This window comes from Amborella trichopoda, chromosome 6 (assembly GCF_054954075.1).
Source record: "Amborella trichopoda isolate Santa Cruz 75 chromosome 6, AtrichopodaSantaCruz75HAP2 v2.0, whole genome shotgun sequence".
NCBI classification, from domain to species: Eukaryota; Viridiplantae; Streptophyta; class Magnoliopsida; order Amborellales; family Amborellaceae; genus Amborella; species Amborella trichopoda.
Window position 1 is genome coordinate 13,723,234 of NC_142341.1, and position 17,547 is coordinate 13,740,780.

General features: G+C 33.3%; 1 protein-coding gene across 2 annotated transcripts; it reads left to right on the top strand.

The window, feature by feature from the left end:
• Positions 1-11,348: 11,348 nt before the first annotated feature.
• PIN5 (Auxin efflux carrier family protein) lies at positions 11,349-16,166 on the top strand. Of its 2 annotated transcripts, XM_006848377.4 has the most exons (5): positions 11,349-13,458; positions 13,883-13,968; positions 14,280-14,437; positions 15,614-15,690; positions 15,997-16,166. In XM_006848377.4, the coding sequence occupies exons 1-5, from the start codon at positions 12,755-12,757 to the stop codon at positions 16,067-16,069; spliced, it is 1,098 nt and encodes a 365-aa protein (XP_006848440.1). In that variant the 5' UTR covers positions 11,349-12,754; the 3' UTR covers positions 16,070-16,166. The 2 variants fall into 2 exon arrangements, with proteins under 2 accessions (XP_006848440.1, XP_088727048.1); XM_088870922.1 differs by lacking the exon at positions 14,280-14,437.
• The last annotated feature ends 1,381 nt before the right edge of the window (positions 16,167-17,547 follow it).

Below are 17,547 nucleotides of genomic sequence, written 5' to 3' on the forward strand. Positions count from 1 at the left end.
GACTAGGTTCAGACCCATGCAGAGATCTAGGTCCAGTTGGGTGCGAGCCTAGCTCTAACCAAGAGGGCCTCAATTCGGACCTATATGCGAATCTGATTTGAACCTAGGGTAGGTTGGCAAAAGCCTAGGCTAGGACCCAGAAGGACTCAATTTCAGACCGAGTATAGACCAGAGCTAGGACTCAGACTAACCAACATAATGTAAGTACAACAATACACTCGAAAATGTTTGAGGATTTTTGTCGTAGACTATGGGTAGGCCGGGTTTTAGTGGGTTCCTAACTATTGGAAACTTGAAAGGGGCTACGTTTTATAGGTCACCATGTAGGTCTTGGTCACCTGTTAAAGGGATCAACCAAGTCCTACTATGTGTAGAGTTGCTTTGAGGCAGATGATTATAGAGGGGTGTTCACAATTAAAGTTACGCAATTCCCAACCGCCTCGACTTTCAAGGCTAGATGCCCCTCATGACTTTAATGCCAGATTTTGGAGGTTTTTAAAAATATTTGTTGGTTTTCTGGGCTTCCCCGGTCTGTTGTGTGCAAGTAGTGTGTAAAAGAGCATGCAAGTGCACGTGGGTGCAAGATGTGTGTCGAGCAAGCAAGTCGACAAGCAAACAGATAATGCAAAGAATAAAAAGAAATCTAATACTAAAAATGATGAATATGATAAAGGAATTAAAGAATAACTAATTCAAAGAAGATGAGACAAAGAAAAAAGGATAAGAATACAATCCAAAAAGGGAAATAATGAGACTATCTTTTTCTTTCTTTTCTTTAAAATCAAATCGCTTAAAATAAACTTTTTTCTTTTTAGGAAAAGAGTTTTTTTTATCCTTTTTGAAACAAAGAGATTTTTTTTATTTTTTATTTTTTTAGTTCTTTCTTTCTATATATATATATATATATAGTTTGAATCAAAATGGCCTCAAAAGTGAATTTTTTAAAAACAATTCTTAGAGAAGTGGTGAATTACAAGATAAGAAATCAATCTTTGTTTTTTTTTTTGAAAGACAAGGGATTATTCATTTTTTTGAAAACTTGATGGCTTTTAAAAATATGATTTAGTTCTTTAAAGAAGAGATTCCATCTTTTCTTTTCTTTTTTTTAAAAAAAATAAAATGGCCCACTGATGTATATTTTTCTTTTTGTATTGAAGATTTTCTATTTTTGTAATCAAAATATGGCCTCAAAAGAATTATTTGTCCTTTTCTGGCTCTTGCAAGGCAAATTTTCTTTAGAAAATGAGAAGGGCCTTAAAAAAATCCTTTTTCTTTTAAAGCAAGATGGGCTTAAAAAATTTATTTCTCAGGAAAATGACTTTTACTTTCTTTCTTTTATTTAAATAAAAAATGGACTTTGAAAAGTGCTTTTTACTTTAAAAGAAATATTATTTTTAAAAAAAAAAATTGAAAAGACTTTAAAATGCAATTTTTTATTAACAAGAAAAGGTAGAAGTTAGGAAAGGGGCTGGGGTTGTAGTGGTAGCATTCCCACACACAGCTACCACATCTTAGTATCCATTCCTACCACAAAATGTAACTCGCTATTCTATTGAAAAAGAAAAACAGTTAGCGTTGACTTTTCCACTGAATTACTCAAAAATAGAAAAGGTGGAAGTTGTCTTTATATTTATTTATTTATTTGTTTGTTTGAAAAATGGTCTTTCTATTTTGTTTGTTGGTTTTTTTGTGAAAGCTATAAAATCTTATTTTGTTTGTTCGTTTGAAGAATGGTCTTTTCCACTAAATTACCCAAAAATAGCATTGAAAGAAAAAAACGGGTAGCGTTGAAAAAAAGAAAACGGGAATTACCCAAAAATAGAAAAGGTGGAGGTTGTCTTTTTATTTATTTATTTGTTTGTTTGAAGAATGGTCTTCCTATTTTGTTTGTTTTTTTTTTTTTTTAAAGCTATAAAATCTTAGAAAGGAAAATCTTTTTTTTTTTTTTTTTTTTTTGGAAGAGTTGGGATTTTTGCTTTTTTGAGAATTGGTTGGCTTTTTTTTAAAAAAAAAATGTTATCGTTTTTTTTTTTTTTTTTTAAGTGAATTCTTTTGTGGGATAAAACGACCTTAAAAGCTTTTTTTTTTCTACAGAAAATGTGATTCTTTTTCTTTTTCTTTTTCTTTTTTTATTTAGTGAAGAGGAAGAGGCCTTAAAAAGAAGAAAAAAAAAAGGAATTTTTTTTAGTGGTTTAAGAGAAAGAAGAAGGAAAGATGCAGCAAAAAACAAAAAAAAAATTAAAGACAATCTACACAAAATGAATTATCGAAGTACCTAAAATTTGAAGCTACAAAGGAAGAAACCGTCTTTTTTTTTTTTTTTTTTTCAGATGGGAACAGTAAAATACAGAAAAAAAAGAAAAGAACAAACTCAGTAGGAAAAACAGAAGCAGAAACTTATTTAACCTACAACTATGTGATGGTTGGTAACGAATCGAAGAAAAGCTTTTGTCTCTTATTACTTGATTATTTTTAACCGAGTAAGGTTTTTACAGATGGCCTAATCACTCGCTTCTATCACGTTGTTAATGCCTGCCACCCGTTGCAATTTTCTTTCTCCAATCCCTCTCGTTTTAAAGCCCTAGGTTAAACTTCCACATGGTTTTTGTGTAGAGCCTAGCAAAAGAGGGAAAAATTTCTCTTGTTTTGAAAGAATAAAGGAAAGGTGTACCCACTCTTTGATTTTTTTTTTTTTAAAAATAATAAATAAATAAACAAGGACAAGATTTGCATTATTACTAGTTCTCAAAATTAAAGGCCCCGGTTTGCAACTTCGTTTTGAAAACACAATTCGCAAAAGAATTTTGCATATGTTTCAATTCTTTTTTCTTTTTTTTTTCTCTATTTGTTTTCCTAAAAATTTGCTCTTGAAAAGGAGATATGGGATTGTTTTTAGTTTTTTTATTTTTATTTTCTTTTTTATGAAATATAAAATCTGAAAAATTTAAGATGCTTTTTATGGTTAAAGTTACAGATTTGAAGCTCGTGGACACATAGATTTGTGCCAATCTCCAAGAGATATCAACTCAAATATCAATGCAAAATGAGTTAATTATATGAATGGTAAAAAAAGTAGGAACACTCAAACTATGGTTTTAGAAACCTCACAGATATGGTACTTTTTTAAGTCTATTGGCAGCATCTATATATTAGACTTTTAAAAAACTTTCTAAAATTTAATTGAATATAAAAATAAATGAACTCCAAAAAAATGAAATAAAATATAAAACTAACTAAATAAAAATAAAAAAGAGAGTTAGAGCAATTACCTCAAAAACCTGGAATTGGGGGCCTATATCAGGACAGTGGGTTGTTTACCTTAAGATGCCCAGGCTTCCTAGGGCTTGAGTTTAACCATTAAAATTAAGTATTTGAATTGCTAGGGTTTCTTAGATCCAGAAGGTTGAGTTTAACTATGAAAATTTGGTACGTGAATTACTAGTTTGAATTGCTAGGGTATCTAGAAGGTTAGGGTTTTAGAGGTTTTTGCTAACCTAGGGGATTTTTTATGATTTTACTAAAATTTTAGAGTAGTTTTTAATCTTTGTTTTTTTTTTTTTCTTCTTTTGATTTTTTTGGAATTTTCAGAATTTATTTTAGATAATTTTCTTGGATCCATTTGGTATTTCCTAAGGGATTTAAATAGGAGTAAGTTAAGGATAATTCTATTTTTTTAAAAAAATGGTTGTAGTTATCCCAAAAATATTTATATTTATCTTAGAGAAATTTGGATCAAACACACTTATCAGATAGTCAAATTTGGGTCAAACAAATGCTTATCTAAAGTCAAAACCCCCCACAATAGTTTTGAGAAGCATCCAATAAATCTGGGGTGTTTTGGAATTTCTACAGGGATCATTTTGAAATTTTTGATAAACAATATTATTTGGACCATAACTCTCAAATGATAAATCCGATTAAGGCAATTCTTAAATAGTTGGAAAGCTTATGATATTTTTTTTCAATTTAGAATCATATTTAACCAAATTTAGTTTATTTTAGTGGGGTCTAAAGGGATAGGACGTTTGGGTATCGATTATAGGTCCTAGGGTGTCAAATCGATATCCGAGTTGGTTTCCTATGTTTATTGGGCTTGGGACTATATAGGATGATTACTTTAGGGCTTGAATAGGTCTAAAGTTTGGGTTTTATATTTAAAAAGTTAATTAGGGTTTACTAAGCTGTTGTGGTCCCTAGGGTTCAAGAATTCGAAAAAGATTAACCAATTTCAAAAAATGGGGTTTTTACCCATCTCGTCCAAAATTTGCCTCACGTTGCCATAATCCTCATATTCTTTGATATAAGTTTTATTCATGGTGGCCAGAACAAATATTTATGGCACTTCTATTCTTTCGATGTCAAGTATCATAGGCATCATTAATTTCTTGAAAAGCATTTCGGTCTAGTGGGTTAGGAGGGTGTTAACTCAAGCGGAGTCAAATCATAATCATAGAAAACATACCCTATCTTCTTTCTCCATTCAGGATAGTTCAAACCACTGAATCTTTCTTCTTTGAACAATTTGGCAAAAATGGACCTTGTAACCATGGCTTCCAATTTGGCACTCTAAAAACTCAATCTAAGACGCAAAAAGAGACCAAGGCGACTACCAAAGAGGCCTTGTTCTGATACTAATTGTTTTGATATAGAGTAAGAATGCTCTTATACATAGTAATTGACTTGTGAAAGAATATTAAAAAATTTCAACCAACATAAGCACATGCAAGTGCAAATATACATTCATAACCGTTTCATCCACAAATTACAGCAGCCTTTGACTGAGTATCACTTGAAAAATATAAAATTACAACTCAATAGAGTCCCCAAAAAAAATCTCAAACTCTTCATACATATAAACTGTCACGTTATACGATCACTTTTACATGGATTGCACATATTACATTTCGATCACCAAATACATTACATTAACTCCACAAACTCGAAGATAAATAACTTGCCACTTATATGAAACCAAAACAATAATATGTTGTCAATAATTCAAATGGAAAACCAATGGTCAGAGATTTAGTTTTATCCTATAGACGAAAGCATGAATGACTTAATATACTCAAAGGTACTTCACTCAAATTATGGGAAGTATGTACTTACTAATTTACTACTTCAATAGGTTCAAAATGAGAGAGAGATACAAACTTTTAAAGTTAAAAAATAATCTAGAGAGATAGGGACCGATCGGCTTAAACGAAAGAAGCACAAATATGATCATGGTGTAGGCCAATATATGGGCAATCTTTCAAACACTTATGCAAGTACTCTTTCCCATGGCTCTCAAATATGATGAAAAACGCACCGAATCAAATAAATTTTCTCTTAAATATCAGAAAAATTCAAATACCAATTTGTGGGGGAACTGACAGAAATATGAGCCTCTTGATTACCTTGAATATGGAGCATACAACTAACAACTCATCAAGAGATGATATAGACACCATGGAAGCTTACACCCCAAGCTTTGATAATAATCTAAGGCTCACAATTGTGGTGCGTGGAGGTCTCCTAATTTTCTCTCTCTCTCTCTCTCTCTCTCTTTCTCATACCATGATATCAAATGAGATGGATTAGGGTTTGAAGAACCTATATTTTGAATTTATAGTTAGGTGGTTGTGAGTGAAGCAATTTAAACTCTCAATGTTTTTCATTTATGACACATGAGAGGGCTTTTATTCTAATCACATATCCTTATCTAGCCATCAGGATCAAGGGATATGATTTGCACATCATTATCACTCCATAAACACCTTAGATTAGCCATTTTACCAAAATGACATTGTCCCGTACAGTTTTTCCTCATCTGCCCTTTTGACTTTTTTATAATTTACCAAATATCTTTTTGAAAATAACAAAGCATCACACGGACCGGGGTATGCCCTTATGGCCATTTGGAAATGAAATTTTAACTAAGAAATATCCCATAAATGCACCAATCCTAACCGTGCCATTTCACATACTTCGCATGGCCTAAGCCAATAAGATAAGGGCAAACAAAGAGCTACTCCAATTTCCATTTCCCTTATGGATTAGGTTTAGGTCCAAAATATCATGATTATCCTCATGTCTTAGCACATGTCACCAAAAAAAAAAAAACTCATAAAATCAATTTGATCTTATTTCTTTTAAAAATCACATAAGTAAACAAAATGAAATTTCCAAAGGAGGACAAGGTTCACCTTAATATCATGTCATGATGACATCATCATATAGAGGAGGATGTGGTGGCTGCCACGTGGCCACCTTATGCCCACTCAAATCCATGTGGGCCTCCACCAAATTATCCTTGTTTGGAATTTTTCCTAAACAATATTTTGAAATAAGTTTTTGGCTCTAGAAAAAAAAAAAAAAAAAAAAAAATTATATGTCTTTATCTACTAAGTCCATGATTCACCAAAACTTATGCTCAGGAACATGCAATACACAAACCTCTTTCAAACTATCAATTTTCCAAGACTGATTTAGTGAACGGTCCATAGCCATCCAGCTGCGGATCTGGGACACACTAGTGGCTACTTGGTCTTGTTTGTATAGAAATCAGGAGAAAGCGCATTCACTTTTGCCCTTCTCTTTTTTGCGAGGAGAAATTATACCTTTTTTTTCTTGGTTAGTGAAATTATACATTAAAAACAAAAGATAACCAACATTGCCTAGCACTTCTAAATACAAAATTTAACGAAACTGAGAATAACGAAACCACAAAGCATGACAAATAAAATAAAAGCATAAGGATGAAATTGTATGAAAAATAAAAAAGAATAAACAAAGAACAAAAGATAACCAACATTGTAGAGTACTTCTAAACATAAAATTTAACGAAACTGAAAATAACAAAACCATAAAGCATGACAAATAAAATAAAAGAAAAAAGATAAAATTGTATGAAAAATAAAAATGATGAAACAAAGAGAATAACGTACATATTTTAGGGTGGTTGCATGAAAAGTAAAAAATAACATGCCTATTTTTTAATATGAGAGGTTGAGAGGGGTACGTGAAGGCTTCTAAACCTATGTATAATACTTATGAATCTAACTAGGATATAGAATTTATCTCTCTCTCTCTTAGCATAAGAGATATTTTAATTGAGAAAATGGTAAGTACATATTTTCAAGATATAGGTAGGATATAGATTGCTCTCTCTCTCCGTCTTTCTCTAAAATATGTACTCACCTATCTATCTCTCTTTCTCTCCCATTAGAATATAGAATCTTTTTCTCTTAACATGAAAGAGATATTTTAAGTAAGGATTTAGTACGTATAGATTTTAAGATATAGAGTGCTCTCACCTTCTTTCCGTAAATTATGCACGCACCTATCTAGATATAGATTGTTCTCTCTCTTTTAACATGAGAGAGATATTTTAGGTCAGACGCACCTATCTAGATATAGATTGCTCTCTCTCTCTCTCTAAAATATGCATGCGCATATCTCTCTCTGTAAAATATGCATGCACATATCTCTCTCTCTAATTAAGATATAGAAACTCGCTCTTTCTCTCTTAGCATGAGAGAGATATTTTAGATAAGAAAATAGTAAGTATATATTTTAAGATATAAGTGAGATATAGATTGCTTCTCTCTCTTTCCTCTAAAATATATACATGCTCTCCATCTCTCTCTTCCTTTAGCATGTACTACCCTCGTCTATCTCTCTCTCTTCCCTTACCGTTATGAAATAGTAAGTATATATTTTAAGATATAGGTGAGATAGTTTATTATATTAAAATAGGTGAGAGTGAAATACGAAGACGTGGTATTTAGTTTTAGGAGGGAGAGAGATTTTGGGAGAGGAAATAGTAAGTAGGAATATTATGATATGCATTAGAGATTGTAGAATATTAGGGTGGGTGGGAGAGAGAAATAGGAAATCTAGGAGAGAGAAATAGGAAATCTAGGAGAGATTTTGATGGAGGATGGGGGAGGGGGAGAGAGACTTTTAGTGGGGAAAAATAAAAGGGAAACCTTTTTATGTTTCTCCTACAACATAGAAATTCTATCCTCCCCTTACCATCCAGCCGTCTATTTTCTATCAAGAGAGTCACTTACTGTTTGATCTTAGATCCGACGTCTCAAAGTATTTTACTTTTAGCTTTTTTAATACAATTTTTCTGAATATAAAATGGGTAAATGCCATTTTCTCATTGCGGCGCACCTATAAAAAAATATTAACAATAATTTTTTGATAAAATATAGTGACCAAATACCCCTTGAATCTTTCAAGGGTATTTTGGTCATTTTATTTTATTAAAAATATGTTTTTTATATTTCTTGTTAGTGTGAGTTTAATAGAGGAATGAATGTCCAAAATTTGGTGTCAAAATAATTTATAGAAAAAAATAAAAATTAAATAGTGTACAGACGTGATATTGTGATTGGGGCAATCTTAAGCCTACATTAAAAAATAGACGGTGAGATAAGGGGGAGGATAGAACTTTTATATTGTAGAAGGAACATAGAACATTGTCCCAAAATAAAAATGCATCTCTCTCTTTCTCTCTCTCTCATATTTTTGAGATGTATTTTCTCTCTCTTCCCTTAAAGAGGCTAAAATATATGTATACTCTCTCTCTTCCCTTGGAGAGGCTAAAATACACATGTACTCTCTCTCTCTTCCCTTAGCACGTACTATACTCGTCTCTATATCTCCCTTTGTGTCTCTCTTTTCCGTTAGAGTTAGGAATAGTAAATTTAGGAGATTGCTTTCTCTCTTTCTCTTTCCCAATTCTTAGCACCTAGTAATCTCTATTCTATTTCTCTCTCTTCCCTTAGAGTTAGGAATGTGTCCTAGCACCTCTATAGAAATAAGGTCTCTTCTTATTTTCGTGACACGTGTGTACCCCTTAACTCTCACTTAATAATATAGTATAGATATGACCAAGGTACATTGGTAATTTTTTATGGTAATGAGAAGAGTACAGATATTTTCTCTAGTTGAACATAAATTAATTAATGTAAAAATTATATACAGACACTAAAAATGAAGGGAAACTATGAAAATATCCTTATTTCTTAAAAATAATACAGAAGGTCAGTCCCCGATGAATTTTTTTATTTTTCTAGTTTGCCTCTTGGTCCAATGTTGCCAACATCACACCTTTTTTTTTTATTATTCAAATGTAAGGTTGTGTCTAGGATAGTTAAATTATCGGACTGCCCTAAAATGGGCAGTCTAATATTGTATACATCGAACCAGTCTGGAAGTTCCCAATCTATTATGCGGTCCAAGGTTTGGGACCTTGGACTGGTGTTAAAATAGCTTAAGGTCTCGGAGTTTTGGGACCTTGGATTGGTGTCATTGTGGCATAAGACCTAAGTTCCAATATGTCCGATAATTTGGACATCGTACTGGTCCAAAGTGACCAAAACCACAGGACATAATTCCTATGTTTAAGAAAACAAAAAAAATAAAATAAAATAAAATAAAACCAGTCCAATATTGGCAAACATCAAACTAAAGGCCAAACTGGGAAAATAAAACAAAACACAAGAGGATCTCCCCTCCATGTAATTTTTGGGAAAATATATATATCATTATGTATTCTCTATTTGTTTTTAAGAGGCTTGTTTCATGAGTCCGGGGACCCATTTCTACACTTGCATCCCCCGAGGTATAAAACATCCATTTTAAAGACGAACGCAAAGGGGGTCCATCTAAAAATAGTTGAAACCAATGTTTTAAAAAACGTCGAGTCGAACCGGACTCGCCCTGTTCGACTCGGGAATCGGCACAGTCCATGCCGGTTCTGGTATTTTACACGGAATTGCCCGATTCCAGAAAGAACGGGGCGATTCTGTATAGTGAATCGCCGATTCACTATACCGAATCGGTAAGTCTCGTGAAGAACACAGGCTGCACAGTGTTTTTCACGGGTTTCTTCAAATTTTGTCTTTTTTTTATCATTTTTCTTATTCTTTTTTCCATGTGATTGAATATTCAGGCTTTATGCAGCTTTTTTCAGCCTTTTCATGCATTGAATGGTGGAAAAATTTCAATTTTTTTGATCATGAAAGTTGCGGGTTTAGGGTTGCCGCTTTTCGTTTTGTTTCATGCCAAATAGGGCATGAGTCTGAGAAAAGTTTGAGGCATATTGATCGTAAATGTGTTCATTAGAAATTTCTGTTACGAATTTGTGATTATCTTTGAGAAAAACAGATTAATTTGGAGATTGAAGCCACGGGTTCACAAAACCAGGTAAGAACTTTGCTTCTTCTTTTTTCCCTCCATTTGATCAATTTCAGTCCATATTTTAAAAATAATCAATTAAATTTATAGGGTTTTAAATCTTTATTGTGTCTTTTATCATTACCATATTCAATTTTATTTAATTTACTCAATTATAGCCTGAGTTTTTAGAAGAACGCAGTGATGTCTATGAAAAAAAAAATTCTGCTGTTTTTTTTTTGTTTTCCGCCTTTCGATCTATTGTTCACGATATATTACAAATAATGTGTTAGATTTCTAGGGTTTTAAATCGTTATAGTCTTGTTTATAATCAGAAGTATTCAATTTGATCTGATTTATTCAATTTGAGCTGATTTATTCAATTTGAGCTTCATTTTTAGATTCAATGACTGTTGTCTGTGAAAAATTACGTGTTTTTTTTTTTTTGCTCAATTTAATCGATTTGATTTAATTTATTGATGATAATGTGTTCATAATTTAGGGTTTTGATTCCTTATAGTGTTGTTTATGAAAACATGTACTCAATTGGATGAAATTTATTCATGTGGAGGTGGACTTTTGAGTTGAAATGGCTGATGAAAGGTGGCTCTGTGAACAACAGATTTTTTTATTTTTTTATTTTTATCTTTTGTAATCCATGATCGAATTTTTTGAAAATTTGTGATTTTTCGAAAAGATGTGAAAATCGTGACACGGTTTTGATTATCATGAGGAATTAAACCATATTTTTAATTTTTATTGTTTGAGTTTGCTGTACTTTTTTTTTTTTTTATCTATGATCGAATTTTTTGAAAAATGATGATTTTCCTAAAGATGTAAAAATCGTGACCACGTTTTGATTATTATGAGGTATTAAACCATATTTTTAATTTTTATTGTTAAAGTTTTTGTTGAAAAATTGTATGTTGATAGATTATTTATGCAAAAAAATGCATGTTATTATATTTTTAATACGAAACCGTACTTTTTAAATTTGTTGTTAATGAATTTTTTGAGTTGGAATGATTGATGTTAGGTGGCTCTGTGAAGAATTGTTTTTTTTTTATTTTATTTTAATACATGATCGATTTTTTTTTTGAAAAATCATGATTTTCCGAAAAGATGTAAAAATAGTGACCAGGTTTTGATTATCATGAGGTATTAAATCATATTTTTAATTTTTATTGTTAAAGTTTTTGTTGAAAAAATTGTATGTTGATAGATTATTTACGCAAAAAAATGCATGTTATTATATTTTTAATGCAAAACAGTATTTTTTTAATTTGTTGTTAATGCATTTTTGAGTTGGAATGACTGATGTTAGGTGGTTTTGTGAAGAATTGTTTTTATTTTTGTTTTTTTTTTAGTATATGATTAATTTTTTTGAAAAATTGTGATTTTTCGAAAAGATGTGAAAATAGTGAACAGGTTTTGATTATCATGAGGTATTAAACCATATTTTAATTTTTATTGTTAAAGTTTTTGTTGAAAAAATTGCATGTTGATAGAACTTATTCCATGATAATTCTATGTTTATCCTTTTGTGTGATGTAAATTAAATGGTAAATAGTAGTTCATGAGGGAAAGAACATATCAATATTCGTATATTCATATAAAGAAATGAAAATTCTTAATGGAGTACTCTCATTTCTTATTGAATTCCTAAAAAACAATATTTATAATGAATTTTAATAATTTTTTTGGATTTTTTTAAAGCTTTAATCTGACCGATTCAGCCGATTCCCGATCCGGATCGCCGATTCGTCGATCCGGATCGGTTTTTGAGGTGCCCAATCCGGTCACCGATCCGCTTTTTAAACCATTGGTTGAAACTGATTTCCAAAAGTTTTCATTATAAAATTATTATCTTAATTTTTAAAATTTATTAATTTTTTCATATTCATGACCTCCACGTCCGAGACTATATATCCTTAAAAATTGGGTTCCACCATGTCAACAGTAAATTTCTAAGAGGAACTCATTTCTACGAGGACTCATAGAAACCGTGTCCTTGTTTTCATATCCGTGTGTAATTATCCTTAATTAAATTAGTCGAACTATCTGGGAGCCATACCTTAGAGAATGGTGAATAAGGACTGAATGTAATTCTTAGTCGGAGCCATACCTTACAGAATAGGGAATAAGGATTGAAATTAATTCTTATTCCTGAGTGATAATAAATAGACCATCAAACAAAGATATGAAAGCAGCAGCACTACCTCTTGCCTCCCATGGCCCCAATTGGCTCAGAATCATCCCCAATAATCGAACGAACCTCATGCACTCACCACAACTCCATTAACGACCCATCAAATCAAACCAAAAACAAGAATTGTATGAAAAAAAAAAACATAATTCCCTTTCCTAACTATAAATGACCCCTGATCCCTTTTTCCACACCCTCGCTCGCCCCAATTCAAACAGTACCAAAGGGGGGCAGAGAGAGAGAGAGGAATGGGGTTCAATCTCTTTCATGGCAGTAGTGATGTAAAAGCCTAAAAACAAAACTTAGTTTCAAGGGTTTCAGTCCAACAGTCCCAACTTAGAACCCCCCACACTCACAAGAGAGAGAGAGAGGGAGATGATAGGGTTGAGGGATGTCTACCTGGTGCTCTCAGCCATGGTGCCACTCTACATACCTCTAGGCCTTGGCTACGGCTCGGTGCGGTGGTGGGGTGTCTTAAACCCCGAGCACTGCAATGGCATAAACCGAGTCGTCGCCCTCTTCACCCTCCCTCTGTTCACCTTCAATTTCACTGCAAGCATTGACCCCTTCACCATGAATTTTCGATTCTTAGGAGCGGATGCCCTCTCAAAAGTCTTCGTAGTTGCCGCAGTCGCACTTTGGGCTAAAACTCGAGGGACATGCTGTAAAGGCCCAGCTTGCTCTTGGGCTATTACAGGTTTCTCCCTCTCCACCCTAACAAACACACTTGTGGTTGGTGTCCCTCTATTGAAAGCAATGTATGGTGGTATTGCTCAAGATCTAGTGGTTCAAGTTTCAGTTATTCAGGCAATTGTGTGGCTGAGTATTCTATTGTTTGTGCTCGAGTGCCGATCGTCGTGTATCAATGGTGGCGTGGTGGTGGCCTCTGAGACTGTAGGAAATGAAGGTAGCCATGTGGCTGTGGATGTTGCAGGGACTGACACTGGGGTGAAGGTTGTACAAGTGCATAAGAGGCCTTCTCTTGGATCCTTGATGAAGGTGGTGTGGAGGAAGCTTGCTCTAAATCCTAATTCTTATGCTAGTATTGTTGGCGTTATATGGGCTTTCATTTCTTCAAGGTATTAGCTGTAAGAAGCCTATATTTCTTGAGATTATTACTTTTTTTGTTCTCTAATTATCTCAAAAAAAAAAAAAAAAATTCAAAATGGCTAGTAATCTAGGAGTTTCTTTTTCAATGAATATGACAATAAGGGCACTTTTGGTTTACAATTATGAAATCGGATGGTTGGGGATATGTCATTGATTGGCACAATATTCAAAATAAAATCTCTCGAATGTTACAACACACTTCAATATAATAAATATCATATCAGATGGCTAAAAAAAAATATGACCTCCTTGTATTAAAAATATATGATCTTATGTATACAATCTCGTTACTTATAGTATGGGGATATCATCCTATCTTTTCATTAAAATGAGGCAGTACTCATAATATTTATGAAAATACCAACTGATGGTGTATGCAAATTTGGAGAACAGGTGGCATTTCTCAATGCCATTGTTGATGGAGAACTCAGTGAGCATGATGGCCAAAGCTGGATCAGGCATGGCCATGTTCAGCATGGGTAAGAAGAGTTCTTTATGATTTTATCTAGCTGCTTTTGAATTATTGGTTTACTATTACTTATTATCATTATCCAAACCTTATTCCAAATATTTGGGATCGGCTATATAAATTTTGTTTTATAGGTTCAGGATTCATGAAAAGATATGCAAAGTTTTACGTTAACTGTCCTACCTAATACAACCTTCCTCCTTTATCCGACTTGGGACCAGCGTCGAGTTATTGATTTACTATTACTATTACTCATGAATAACATTGGAGATTATTTAAAGAGGCATTGAGTTTTGTGTAATGTAAAACATACGTGGGTAGGTTTGTTTATGGCATCACAAGAGAAGCTGATAGGGTGCGGGCCGAGCCTTACGGTGTTGAGTATGGTGTTGAGGTTCTTGGCGGGCCCAGCAGCCATGGCCGTTGCCTCCATCGCCGTCGGATTGCATGGAGACGTCCTCCATATAGCCATCATTCAAGTAATGCATCTCTCTCTCCAAGATATCTCACTCCAACTCTATATATATATATAAAAGACATCTCTCTCCGTCTGTGGCTGAGTAAATGGTAATCAATTATATTTAGGGTGATTCACATGCGGACCTTGAAATTTTTCTAAAAATACAAAATTTTCTATTTATAAGTGGAAATTACAAAAAAAGCCGTTGAACCTCATGTTTTTTAATTTTTCAAAACTGCCCCTCAGTCCAAGGACATCCTCGGACCGAATTTTATTTTAGTTTTTTAATTTTTTTTTTTTAGTAGCCATTGCTCTACTAATGAAAAAACTAAAAAAAATGATTAAAATTTGGACCGAGGATTCCATCCTCAAATCGAGGAGCAATTTGGAGAAAAAGAAAAGAAAAAAAGAAGGTTGACTGGCCTTCTTTGAAATTTCTAACAATAAATGGAGCATTTCGTATTTTACAAAAACATTTAGGGTCTGTATGTAAATCGTTCTATTTATTTTTTGATCAATATATGTAGAGACGCTAAGAGAATAGGAAAATATCAAATGAGCCAATTTTAAAAAAAAATATTTTGAAAGTCCTTTTTTTTCTTTTTCCTTTTTCCTTCAGTTTGCACCTCAATCCGATGTGATACATATGGAGTGTTTTTAACTTTTCTATTTTATTTTTTTCCATCTTTGACACCCATCCCAGGTCCAAAACCTGGGACCATTTGGTCTAATCACATAAACACTGTATGAGGTCCAGGGCTTCAGACTTCTCCATTTGTGGCCTTAGGCCACATTGACACCGGTTCGAGGTCCCAAACCTCGAACTGCTCTATTTGTGGCCTTAAGCCACATCAATAATAGATTGAGGTCTCAAACCTCGTACTGTTTTGTCGTTGGCCTTAGGCAACAGTGATGCAATGGGCAAAAACAAAAAAAACCACAGGGGGGCCAACCTTCAGCGCAATTTTCAAGAAAAAAATGACTTTCCGTATTTTCCTATGGATTTAGTGTCCTTAAATAAATTAATCTTATTTGGTTTTTAAGTTTTGGATTGGGTCCTGTGTTGCATGTAGGAACAGTCCATGCAACGTATTACTCCCCTTGGTGCTTCATACTCTTTTCAGGAGTTAAATGAGAGAGAGAGAGAGAGTCTCCATTATATGTTTGATAAAATAAGTACATTGTGGTGTTGCAGGCCGCTTTGCCACAGTCCATAACCTCATTCATCTATGCAAGAGAATATGGTCTCCATGCAGAAGTTCTCAGTACAGCGTACGCCCCTCTCTCTCTCTCTCTCCTCTCTTTCTCTCTCTCTAGATCAAAGGTTAATATGAAGTTAATATGTTGATTTTATGGTTAATATGAAGTTAATATGTTGATTTTATGGTTAATATGAAGTTAATATGCTGATTTTATATCTATATCAAAGGTTAATATGAAGTTAATATGTTGATTTTACATCTAGATCAAAGGTTAATATGAAGTCAATATGTTGATTTTACATCTAGATCAAAGGTTAATATGAAGTTAATATGTTGATTCTATGGTTAATATGAAGTTAATATGTTGATTTTACAGGGTTATATTTGGGATGCTAGTTTCCCTTCCGGTGCTGATCGCATACTACGTTGTCCTCGAGCTTTTGAGATGATTATGGGGAAAAGCAACGAGTCTTATTCTCTAATGCAAAGGCAATTATTAGGAAATTCTTCTGAAATTTTAATTATTCCTTTCCCCTAGGTGTTTAAGAGACTTCTCCAAATTTGTATGACCTTTTGAGATTTTAATTATACTTTTCCCCCAAGTGTTTAAGAGACTCCTCCTAATTTGTATAACCTTTAGATTGTGCGTACAAATCTTGCAATTTTTCTTGCAATTTATTAAGGGAAGAAAGAAAGAAAGAAAAAAGATTGTTATGGGCCTTTTCCCTCTACATCAGCACTCATCGTTTCAACGAACGTTGATGAGGGGACCGGTGTTTTGGCAGCCATTGGAGGATATGCTTTTCGCTCTGTTTTTGGGAAAATTAAGTCCCAAATTTATTGCCAAATAAATCCTCGGATTCACCATCACAATTTATTAGTCGCGATGCCCACACTCCACATTTGGCACATAAAAATTACATTTCCAACCCTGTTTAATCTATAAAATTCAATTTAGTCCAAACCAAATAAATCGCACTTCTTTCTCTTTCTACCCATTTGAGTCTTATGGATTGAACAAAGTTAGAATCGCAATTTACGCGTATCAAGAAGAGAAGAGAAGTTTATTACTTGCACCAAATTGTACCTCATTTTAACCTGAATTTTCGAACGTGACGACCAATTTTCAAATGTGATGACCTACGTGCCGGTCTAACATAACATTTCTTCTTTTTTTTTTAATTGTTCTCTAACTTTATTAAAAGATAACTATAAAGAAATTATATCATCAGAGACAATTGCCTCCGCTACAACAACACCCCTTTCAGTATTGAGTCTACAGATCCATTGGCTTCCCTATATACATGCATAAAGGAGAACGAAATGATCTAGATAAGTCTAAAACCTGTAGTAATAAAGACCTGAAATCCCAAGACATCTTATGCTCGCCTTTGCACCATTTAATTACATTCAAGGAGCAATAATAAAGACCTGAACTCCCAAAGCATCTTATGCTCGCCTTTGCATCATTTAATTACATTCAAGGAATTGCCTTCAACCACAAAGTAAGATCCCAAATTTCTAGTCACAAATTGCAGGAGTTGTTTTCTCCCCAAGTGGACCAGCATATGCTTCCCAATTCCTCACAACTCCTCCATACCCAGCCAACCCCGGATTTTCCAAAGAACTACCGTCAAAGTTGAGTTTGAAAACTCCCACTAATGGCGGAACCCATCGACCTTTAGGTCTAAATTTGATAAAACCCATATGAAACACATTCGGTAAATTCATCCTCACATCTACTTCTGAAATATCTTACCCAACTTTAGTAACAGATAACCACATCCAGAGGTAGTGCACTATCTTATCCATGATCCTATCAAAAGGAAAACCTATCACATCAAAGGTCTGTTATTTCTTTCTTTCCACATCTCCCACATAATCACACCTCTAGCAATTTGCCAAATCACATTTCCTGTTTGCGGCA